Source organism: Amblyraja radiata, chromosome 7, assembly GCF_010909765.2.
Source record: "Amblyraja radiata isolate CabotCenter1 chromosome 7, sAmbRad1.1.pri, whole genome shotgun sequence".
NCBI classification, from domain to species: domain Eukaryota; kingdom Metazoa; phylum Chordata; class Chondrichthyes; order Rajiformes; family Rajidae; genus Amblyraja; species Amblyraja radiata.
Genome location: NC_045962.1, coordinates 37322341 through 37334613, shown reverse-complemented (window position 1 = coordinate 37334613; position 12273 = coordinate 37322341). Strand labels below are relative to the sequence as shown.

Here is a 12273-nt window from a genome sequence, read left to right as displayed (position 1 = left end):
CTACATTGCGTTAGTTCTTCAAACTGCGTCTCTGCCGCAGATTTTAAAGTCCATTCACTAATTTTCTGGCACTTGTAATGAATGAGGCCATGCAGCGCACAAGAGTTATCTTACCTGTGTCTTTCCTTCAAGATATCCTTACATTCTTCACAACCGTTTCTTTGCATACCTAATTGTATGACTTAATGGAACAAAAAACACTTTACACGAGGAGGGAGAGTGATGGAAGGGCGGCATTTACTTTTCATGTGATGACAGGAAGAGGAAAATCCAATCATGTGCAGCAGAGAAAATAAATGTTAAAGAATTTGGAAAAACGCAAGACAACGTTAGATTAAGTACTCTTTTTTCCAGATGAAATCACTGCATTTAAAATGTGCAATATTTTGCATTAATGTTTTTTTAACCAAAAGCCAAACAGTATGAGTCATTGTTGTTAACATGCACACACTCAAGCCCACCCTAACATGTACCTTGATCTGTTTGCTAGTATTTGTTGCCAGCTGAGTGGGCTGGGCAGACTTCTCAAACTGTTGCTTCAACATTCGAGCGGAGATTGTTGGTCTCTCCTCTTCGCTCATTCCATCCACTGCTCAAACATAAACCAAAATCAACCGTGATAGGAGAATGTCAAAATTAAATCTTACAAAATTCTCAATTATCACTTAATTTAGACATACAACACAGAAACAGGCCCTTCAGTCCATCAAGTCCATGCCAACCATCAATCACCAGTTTACACTAGTTCGGTGAGACCAAGCGGAGGCTTGCGATCATTTCGCCGAACACCTCCGCTCAGTCCACAATAACCAACCTGACCTCCCGGTGGCTCAGCACTTCAACTTCCCCTCCCATTCCGTATCCGACCTCTCTGTCCTGGGTCTCCTCCATGGCCAGAGCGAGCAACACCGGAAATTGGAGGAACAGCACCTCATATTCCGCTTGGGAAGTCTGCATCCGGGGGGCATGAACATTAAATTCTCCCAATTTTGTTAGCCCTTGCTGCCTCCTCCCCTTCCTCAGCCCTCCTGCTGTCTCCTCCTATCCCTCAGCCCTCGGGCTCCTCCTCCTCCTTTTTCCTTTCTTCTCCCCGCCCCCACCCCCCATCAGTCTGAAGAAGGGTTTCGGCCCGAAACATTGCCTATTTCCTTCGCTCCACAGATGCTGCTGCACCCGCTGAGTTTCTCCAGCATTTTTGTGTACCTTACACTAGTTCTATGTCACTTTCCCATTTTACAGAGGGACAATTATTCTACAAACCCATATGTCTCTGGGATTACTTTAGACTTTAGGCTTTAGAGATACAGCGCGCAAACAGACCCTTCGGTCCACAGAGTCCGCGCCGGCCATCGATCACCCCGTACACTAGCACTATCCTACACATTAGAGACAATTTATGATTTTACTGAGGCCAATTAACCTACAAACCTGTATATCCTTGGGATTTGTGTGGAAAAACCCATGTAGTCACAGAGAGAACGTACACACTGCGTACAGACAGCACCTTTATTCAGGGTCAAAGCCGGATCTCTGACGCTGTAAGGGAGTGGCACTGCTAGCTGCATTTCTGTACTGGCCAGTGTTGCCAGGACTCAAGGACTTGAGCTTTATGGAGCAGTTGGGCAGACTAGGACTTGGAGCACAGGAGATGTAGTGTATAAAATCATGAGGGGAATCTTTTACCCAGGATAGGGGAATCAAGAACTAGAGAATATAGTTTTACGGTGAGAGGGGAAAGATTTAACTGGAACCTGAGGGGCAACATTTTCACAGAGAGTGGTGGTATATGGAACGAGCTGCTAGCGGAGGTAGTTGTGGCAGGTACTATAACACGATTTAAAAGACACTTGGATAAGTACATTGGTAGGAAAGTTTTAAAGGGATATAGGCCAATTGCAGGTAAATAGGTCTAGATTAGATGGGGCATGTAGGTCGGTATGGCCAGTTGAGTGAAAGGGCCTGTTTCCATATTGTGTATGACTATGACTCGATGACTAATAAACTTTTCATTTACAACAAACACCCAGCCCTACACTTTTAGCATCAATTTTTACCCAGCACAGCTCTAGATTCCAATCCAGGAATTTTATTCAGGTTCATCCTGTTCATCATAACAACTTGGATGGAACTCCATTTGTGAATAGAAATTTGTCAAGAGCACAAGAACTCCTGTGGAAATTCTCAGTGATACAGATTAAATATTTAATTATTAGATGCTTTGTTTTAAGGGACCAGACATGATATGGCAAATTAATGTTCCACAGATTGATGGCCAAAAGGCCTTATTTAAATACGAAATGCCTCAAAGATATGGTTGAGTAAAGGATCAAGTTTGATTGTGTCATTAAGTCATATCCGGTGACTAGTGGAGTTTAGTTCTCGTTCTTGTTATCACACCATCCCCAACCAACAATGGGCCATTATGGCACCACCCGTCCTGAGGACACCTGTTGCCGGCCCTGATTTGTTCTGCCATTTTTCTCCCCTCACCCCCACTTTCAGTCTGAAGAAGGGTTCCGACCCAAAACATCACCAAAGATCACCATTCTCCAAAGATGCTGCCTGACCCCCTGAGTTACTCCAGCACTTTGTATCTTTTTTCATCATTCTGGTAAACCTCCTCCTCACCCTTTCCACATCCATTCTGTGATGTGATGATCACGATGACTATTCTTCTTGATTAGTACGGGTGTCAGAGGTTATTGGGAGAAGGCAGGAGAATGGGGTTAGGAGGGAGAGGTAGATCAGCCATGATTCAATGGCGGAGTAGACTTGTTGGGCCGAATGGCCTAATTCTACTCCTATCACTTATGGTCTTATGATCTTATGAACTGCATGCTTTACTCCAAGTTAATGACAGATTGGAGCAAAATGCATTAAGCTTGGCATCAATACTCAGGTTTTCTCCTGAGAAAATACAATGCGTGCACTTACCTGTGATGTGATTTTCAAAACTTTCCACAACACTCGATTGTTGAATGTTCTGCTCGGCGACACTGAGCTGCAGAAACACTGGCACGTTATTGTGACTCGATGCATTTGGACAGAGCAAAATACAACAAATATGCATGATATTGTAGACAGAAAGCTTTTCACTGTACCACGGTACACAGAACAATAATAATATAAACTAAACTAAGTCATTTAATGGTCTGACTGTCTAATTTAATAAATACATTTTATTGTTTTAACTCTTGTAATTTTTTGTAATAAAACTGATGAATTAAAATTATAAAAATTTGACAATATTTTTTTTTAACTTTTTAGAAGTGCCTGAATATTCTACAAACTTAAAAAACAAGACTTTCATGTTTTTATATTGAAACAAACTCAGTGCTTTTTTTTGTGACGGTAGCTAAAATGCACACAGACAAAAGCTTTTCACTGTATTTAAATGGTTCAGAGATACAGGATATAAACAGGCCCTTCAGCCCTTCGAGTCCATGCTGACCATCGATCACTCATTCACACTGGTTCTACCTTATTTCACTTTCTCATCCACTCCCTACACATTGGGAACAATTTACAGAGGCCAATTAACCTACATACCCACACGTCTTTGGGATGTGGGAGGAAACCAAAGCACCCGAAGGAAACCCACGTGGTCACAGAGAACGTGCAAACTCCACCCAGACAGCACCCGAGGTTAGGATCAAACCCAGGTTTCTGTTGTTATGTCAGTAGCTCTACCCGCTGCACCACTGTGCCACTCTTGAAGTATAATCTAAGTACTTTGACCTGCAACAATTTAAAGTTAATCCACAACTTTCAAACAATGGGGCATTTTACAACTTGAAAGGATGAAATGTTCTGCATTTTAGTTTCTCAAAACCACAAAATGTACCCAAACCCAGATCAGATCACTAAACCTTTTAATCAACGGGTAAAATGTTAATGTTAAAAACATTAATATTTAAAAAAACGCGGCGATGGAGAATGTGACTTAAATTTAAATCGCTTTATTCAAGAGTTGTGCTGGAGTTTTTACCATTTCCGTTTGATACGACACATGTTGTTCATCAGCTTGCAGCGTCCCATCTCCCTGCTCCATGTTCCTGCTGTTGTGGGTCATGGTAATTTCATTGGTGCTCGTAACATCCTGAAATGCAGAGCGTAAAATTAACACAAAAACAGCAGAATAGCTTGGCACCCTCATAGCAGCTTTTGTGCATGATATTATACCACCTGTGGGAGAGTCTAGGACCAGAGGGCACAATCTCAATATAAAAGGCCTTACCTTTAGAAAGGAGATGAGGAGGAATTTCTTTAGCCAGACGGTGGTGAATCTATGGAATTCATTGCCACAGAAGGTGGTAGAGGCCAATTCATTGGATATTTTGAAAGCAGAGATTGATAGGTTCTTGATTAGTAAGGGTGTCAGGGGTTATGGGGAGAAGGCAGGAGAATGGGGTTAAGAAGGTGAGATAGATCAGCCATGATTGAATGGCAAAGTAGACTCAGTGGGCTGAATGGCCTAATTCTGCTCCTATGATTTATGAACTTATTCCAAAATGAATCACTCAGCACTGCGATCAGCTATAATAGACACGGCAATCAAAGCACTACAAACCTACAAACAAGGAACTGCAGATGCTGGTTTACAAAAAAAAACCCTTCTTCAGCTTCTCAAAGCAATTTAGCTTACTCCAACACCAAATTACAGAGTGCAAATGGACAGTCTGTAATTCATCTAGTTTGACAATTTGGCAGCACAGTGGCGCAGCTGGTAGAGCAGGTGCCTCACAGCGGCAGAGACCCAAGTCCGATCCTGGCCTTGAGTTGCTATCTGTGTGGAGGTTGCATATTCTCCCCGTGACAGTATCAATGTATACGCTGTCAATGTATACTGGGTTATGTGCACCTCTTCGCTTCCTGAAGTCAATCACTTTATTTTGCTGACATTGAGAGAAAGGTTGTTCTCCTTTCTTGTTCTCTGGATAAATCAACATGTTGAGTGGGGACAACAACCTGCATTATTATTATTATTATTATTATCATGAATTATGAATTATTATTATGTGACCTCTGTTGGTCCAGCAAAACGGATAATCCCGCAAGGCTCTGGAACTAAGGATGCCGGAACATCGGTGGTGGACCTGTATTTTATACAACCAGGGAGCACCATACTCCTTGAGTCTAGGAATGGACTGAGGGGCAGGTGGGTTGATATTCAAGTCATATGTCTTTACCAGATCTTTGTTTGCATGCTTTGACAATGACAGAGACCAAATTAGTCTTCCGTATTTCATAATGTTTTCTCAGTTGAATACATTAACATTTCAAATGATATTTTTGAAAGGTCCCTGAAAGTAATAGCAATTCCAAATCAATTCCATGCAAACTGCATGCAAATTACCCCCTGGAATTTCAAACTGCATCACATTTGACCACCTTGGGGTACATACGCTTATTTGATTAGGTTAACATTAGCTGTGTGCATCAATTAAAGCAAATCCCAAGGTAACACTTACAGTAGATGCAATATTTAATAATCTCCTTATTTGAATGTTGCACGTGTAAAGTAAAGACCCTCTAAGTTTTCAAGTTGGGTGATATTTTGACCAGGATTTGCAAACTTAATTTAACTGGAGTTCCTCCAGCACTTTGTGCTTTGCTTATTGTAGAAATGTGGTTTGTTTGTCCAAGTTCTGCACACATTGGCACGGGTAGAGACACAGTCTCAGGGCGCCAGAGACCCGGGTTAGATCCTGACCTCGGGTGCTGTCTGTGTGGAGTTTGCACGTTCTCCCTGTGATTCTGCGGGTTTCCTCCCACATCCAAAAGATGCGTGGGTTTGTAGGTTAACTGTCCTCTGTAAATTGCCCCAGGTGTGTAGGGAGTGGATGACAAAGTGGGATAAAATAGAACTAGTGTGAATGGGTGATCGATGGTCAGCGTGCACTTGGTGGGCTGAAGGACCTGTTTCCATGTTGTGTTTTTAAACTAAACAAAACATTAATATTAGATGGTGGATGAGAGTTAATCACATTGCACAGAGGTTTCAAAATAAATATTCTGAATGTCTTCTCCCCAATCCCCTCCCTCTAACGAGTTCCACAGTTCAAGAGTGGTAGGTGGGACTAGTATAGATGGGGTATGCTGATTGGAGTGGACAATTTGGGCCGATCGGCCTGTTTCCACGCTGTATGACTATAACTCTATTGAGTTCAACTGGGAAATCAGTCAGTTAGCCCTACTGAGGATCTACCACTAGGTGGCAGGAAAGGTCAGTTTTGGATGAGGAAGTGGGACAACACAGAACTACTGTAGGAAGGAACTGCAGCTGAAATGCATAAGAAGGAACTGCAGATGCTGGTTTAAACCAAGATATACACAAAATGCTAGAGTAACTCAACTGGACAGGCAGCATCTCTGGAGCGGAATAGGTGACGTTTCAGGTTGAGACCTTTCTTCAGAATGGGTGATCGATGGTTGGTGTGGACTCGATGGGGCCACTTTCCATGCTGTATCTCTAAAACTAAACTAAAGACAGTGAAAAGCTTTGCTTTGCATGCTTCTTAAATATGTGTCTATCTTACAATTGTCAAACTCAAGTACAATTTGTAGAGCAAAAGGGAAGATGCAGAGTACAGAATATAGTTCTCAGCAGTGTAGTGCATCAGAGACAAAGTCCAATGTTTGCAATGAGGTAGAGGTGAATCTGATAGTATCCTCGCTTATGGAAGGGTAGTTCAGAAGCCTGATAACGGAGGGGAAGAAGCTGTACCCCAAGTCTGGTGGTGCGCACTTTCACGCTTCTGTACCTTTGGTAATACCTTCTGCAAAAATTACAGAACCAGGCTACAGGCATTGAGAACCTGTGCTCCATAATTCCTTTTCTAGATGTGTCAGCTGTAAGAGTCCACGCTGACCATCGATCATCCGTACAGTAGTTCTATCCTAAACACAAGGGACAATTTACAGAAGCCAATTAACCTACAAACCTGCACCTCATTGAAGTGTGGGAGGAAACCTGAGCACCCGGAGAAACCCCACAAGGTCACAGGGAGAAAGTACAAACCCTACACAGACAGCACCCGTAGTCAGGATCGAACCTGGGGCTCTGGCGCTGTGAAGCAGCAACTCTACCGCTGCGTCACTGTGCCGCCCCTAATGGGCTCCATAATTCCTTTCTAGCAGCGTCATCCGACAAGATGCCCCCGGTGTTAGTTGTGGTGTGATAGTTGCCGGGGCCAGTTACCTGCATGGACCTCTGCTGGTAGTGGCGGTGGGAGGAAACCGTCCCATGTGATTCAAATTGTTTCTTCACGCTCGCCAGACCGCCGGGCAATGCCCGCGCCTCCTCCTCCTCAGGATCCTGGCAGAAAGATGGCAAAGAAACGTCACAGCCTTGTAAACCCCTCTCTCCACTCAAATACGTTCACCAGCATCAGCCTCCTGCTGTCAGCTGTAACAAGATCTCAGATGAACACACACCGCTTGCAGCGAAGGACTAAAGATAACTGGAAGCTTTAGTTTACTTTAGACTTTTAGACTTTGGAGATACAGCGTGGAAACAGACCCGTCGGCCCACTGAGTCCACACTGACCAGCCATCACCCCATACACTAGCACTATCCTACACGCTAGGGACAATTTACAATTTTGTTTTACCGAAGCAAATTATCCGACAGACCTGTTACGTCTTCGGAATGTGGGAAGAAACCGGAGCACCCGGAAAAAACACAAGCTGTCACAAAGAGAACGTGCAAACTCCACACAGACAACACTGTGATTAGTCTTGAGATGCAGCGCAGGAACAGGCCTTTTGGCCCAGCGAGTCCATGCTGACCAACGATCACCCATTCTCTGGTTCTACCCTACACACAAGTGGCAATTTAAAGAAGCCAATTAACCACCAAACCTGCACGTCTTTGGAGTGTGAGATGAAACCAGAGCACCCAGAGAAAACTCACGTGGTCACAGGGAGAACATACAAACTTTGTACAGAGAGCATCTGTTCTCTGGTGCTTGTTGGAAACATCGTCAAAATTAAATAATCTGAAGCAGGGTCCCAACCCTAAACATCGTCTGTCCATTCTCTCATCAGATGCTGCCTTACCCATTACATTATAGGACATAGGAGCAGAATTAGGCCATTCGGACCATCGAGTCTGCACCACCATTCAATCATGGCTCATCTATCTTTCCCTCTCAACCCCATTCTCCTGCTTACTCCACGTGACCCTTGGCACCCTTTCTAATAAACTCCCATTGAGTTTCTCCAACACTTGGCGCTTTGCTCAAGGATATTTATTGTCATATATACCAGCAACGGAACAATAACGCTGTGGATGGCTCGATTGTAATCATATATTTGCTGACCGGTTCAGCATGCAACAATAAACTAAACTAAACAACACGACATCCTCACTTGCTGCAACTTTACCAGCCCATAAATGAAAAACACATTGAAGCATATACAATAAACAATGATACAACAAATCAATAATCTGTCTTGGTAACCAGACGACAATACAGATAACCCCCGTGTAATAATGCACCATGATGTCTGTTATTACCGATTGTCCACTACAACCGAGTAAGGGCTAATCATTTTATATGCAGTAGAAACAAACAACTTCAGATACTGATTTGCACAAATGGACACAAAGTGCTGGAGTAACTCAGTGGGTCAGGCAGCATCTCCGGAGAACATGGACAGGCAATGTTTCGGGTTGAGAGTAAGGGGATGTTAATTCATATATTTTACAATATCTATGTAAAGTGGTATATAAAAGATAAAATAGATACTGAAAGCATGATAATAAAGCCAGCTTTCTGCAGTACTGCACATGTTCCATCATGGATAACACCGTATTTTGAAAAAAGTTCCTATAAACAGTGAAAGTAGCGCACATAATTCTTTATTAATTAGTGGTGTTGTCCCTGTCCATTGCCGCCATCTCGGGGGGGTCACTGTCCGCTACAGCTGAAATTCGTTATGTCTGAGTCTGAAGAAGGGTCCTGACCCAAAACGTCACCTATCCATGTTCTTCAGAGATGCTGCCTGACCCGCTGAGTTACTCCAGCACTTTGGGTCTCTCTCCATTGTAAAGAGGTCTGTAATAACGAGGGTCGACTGTGGGACAAAACTGAAGCCCGTAGTGCAACAAGGACACAGTCCATAGAAGATCACAGTTGTTGAGGTTAGTGTTGAGCAGTATTCAAGAGCCTGATTGTCGCTGGGAAGAAGCTGTTCTTGAACCTGAAGGTCACAGTTTTCAGGCAGCGTAAAATTCTGATAAAACACCGGTAAACTCAGTCACTTATCTTCCTTTCCACTGTAGTCGATAACACTGTTCCACATTAAAATGTGGCATAGATTTGTGCACTTAATTCATCCATGCCTCTTTGTAATTTTATCCCATGTAATGTTCCTTCCAACTTTGTTTCATCTGTAAGCATTTATATATAATCTGCTCACAGATTCAGTTGTCAAGGAGTTATCCAGTCTAATCCCTACTACCCGCTGTCCTGTGGATCACAAGAACACATTCAGGAATGGTAAATATGGTGAGGATACCTGTCTCTGCTGCTCTTGCAAGCAGTGAAGTCCAGACCAGCAGACACTTCCCGGTCCAATACGGGTACTGACCCTCCACCTTCATTGGGATTCTCAGGGAGTAGTGAACACTGCCTGGTCCATCACGGCTACTGACCTCCCCACCATCGACGGTTCTACAGAGTGGTGAACACTGCCCAGTCCATCACAGACACTGACCTCCCACCATCCAAGGGATCTACAGGAGGCACTGTCTCAAAAAGGCAACCACTATCATCAAAGATCCACACCACCCTGGCCACGCTCCCATCTCGCTGTTACCATCGGGAAGAAGATACAGGAGCATGAAGACTGTGACCTCCAGGTTCAAGAACAACTACTTCCTAACATCAGGCTCTTGAACACTGCACAACATTAACCTCAGCAAGATACAAAATGTTGGAGTAACTCAGAGGGTCAGGCAGCGTTACTGGGGGAAAAGAATGGGTGATGTTTCGGGTTGGAACCTTTCTTCAGTCTCAAGAGTCTGAAGGCCTGAAACCAGCATCTGCAGTTCCTTCCTACACACTAACCTCAGCAACTGTGAGCTTCTATGGATGGTGTCTTTGGTTGTACTACGGACTTTAGCTTTGGTAAAGTCCGTAGTGATGGTTACCTAGTATTATAGTTATTAATTCATTGTATTATTGATGAATGTATATTCATCTGTCCTTTACTTGTGTTTACAGGCTTGTTAAGTTGCAGAAAGTAGGGTGAGAGGGGAAAGATTTAACAGGAACCTTGGAGGCAAATTTATTTTTGGGTGGTAAGTATAATGAAGGTTTATTATTGACCCGTGAACCAGAGGAGGTAGTTGAGGCAGGTACTATAACAACATTTAAAAAACATTTGTGCAGTTTCATGGATAGGAAAGATTTAGAGGAATATGAGCCAAAAGTGGGCTGGTGGGACCAGTGTAGATGGGGCACCTTGGTCAAGAGTGGGCAAGTTGGGCCAAAGGGCCCGTTCTGTGCTGTATGACTATGACTTTAAGTAAAAATGTCATTGTTGCGTGGCCAATACATATGGCGATTAAACACTCTTGACTCTTGGATTCAAGTTGACCACATTTCAGCTGAGGCTTGGTTACTGACGAAGAAGACAAGAGAACTAGACGCAAAATACTCAGCACGACAAGCAGTTAGTTCAATCTTCATTAGAATCGAAGCCATCAGGAGGACTGATACTTACCGTTAGGATTGTGCCCCATATTTGAGGAAGGATGTGCTGGCGTCACAGAGGGCCCAGGAAGTTTACGAGAATGATCCCGGGCATGATTGGGTTAATATATGATGAGTAATTGACAGAGCTGGGCCAGTACTCGCTGGAGTTTAGAAGGATGAGGAGGGGTCCTCATTGAAACTTACGGAATAGTAAATGGCCTGGATGGAGTGAATGTGGAGAGGATGTTTCCACCCGTGGGAGAGTCTAGGACCTAAGGACACAACCTCAGAATAAAAGGACGTACCTTTAGAAAGGACATCAGGAGGAATTTCTTTAACCAGAGGGTGGTGAATCTGTGGAACTCATTTCCACAGGTGGAGGCCAAGTCTTTGGGTAATTGTGGAGGCCAAGTCATTGGGTATTTTTAAAGCGGAGATTGACAGATTCTTGAGCAAGGATGTCAAGGGTTATGGGGAGAAGGCAAGAGAATGGGCTTGAGAGGAATAGATAGATCAGCCATGACTGACTGGCGGAGTAGACTTGATGGGCCGAAGGGCCTAATTCTGCTGCTAGAACGTCTGAGCATAAACTTACAGTGGCCATAGAGCAGCTGCTCTCCTTCTTGGACACGGCGGCCTGATACATCGCCAACCTCTCCTTCAGCGAAACGGATTCCTGGTTATCGTCCTGGCCGGGCTCCCCGTATGTGGCAGCAGCTGGAAGTGTAAATACAGATGGATTTCAAGACTTACACCATTGACTTTAGACTTTAGGCTTCATAGAAACACAGCGCGGAAACAGGCCCTTCGGCCCATCGGGTTTATGCCGACAACTGACCACCCTTACACTAGTTCTACCCTTTGCACGAGGGTGAATTTACAGAAGCCAATTAGCCTACAAATCCACACATCTTTGGAGTGTCAGAGGGAACCGGAGCACCCGGAGAAAGCCCATGCGGTCACAAGGAGGACGTGGAAACTCCACACAAACAGCATCTGTAGTCAGGATCGAACCCGGGTCTCTGGCACTGTAAGGCAGTGACTCTACCGCTCCGCCACTCTGCCGTCTTAGACGATTGAAGTTCATTAAATTTCCAGAGCAGGGCGCTGGTAGTACTGGCATAGGTCACATTGCCAGCTGCCAACACACAACTACACAACTCCCAAACCCCATTACATGGGGAGACAATAGCAATTGAAAATGTACGAGATCTCTTTTATTAAGACAAGTTCTTTAAGGGTGTTCTAGCTATCTCCAAACAAACCAAGCCCAGTAGACTAGGATAACATGAATTTGCAGGCAGTGGAATCTTCCCAGAAATCATGTAACAATGGAAAATAACACTAGGATAGTGTAAGGTGCCTAATGTGTAGGAGGCAGATGATGGATTATAAAATGCAAAATGTGAACAACTTAAACATTCAACTATTCTGTAGATACGGCATTGTTTTATGCAATTCACAAGCTTTGATCTTCAAGGTATTTCTATGGTGATGAATGTAAACTTCCCACACACAGTTAATATTGAAACCACGTTAGCTTGCATTATTGAAGGATCAATGTTTT

At 43.8% G+C, this 12273-nt stretch overlaps 1 protein-coding gene across 5 annotated transcripts in view; it reads right to left on the bottom strand.

The window, feature by feature from the left end:
* xirp2 (xin actin binding repeat containing 2) overlaps positions 1-12273 on the bottom strand; it is a 105267-nt gene that overhangs the window by 18986 nt on the left and 74008 nt on the right. For all 5 annotated transcript variants that reach the window (XM_033024199.1, XM_033024201.1, XM_033024202.1 and 2 more), the window contains 5 exons: positions 11302-11423; positions 7202-7318; positions 3989-4099; positions 2935-3001; positions 474-589 (listed from right to left, as the gene is read on the bottom strand). In XM_033024199.1, the coding sequence (XP_032880090.1) occupies positions 474-589; positions 2935-3001; positions 3989-4099; positions 7202-7318; positions 11302-11423 (533 nt within the window). The remainder of the gene's footprint in view (positions 1-473; positions 590-2934; positions 3002-3988; positions 4100-7201; positions 7319-11301; positions 11424-12273) is intronic.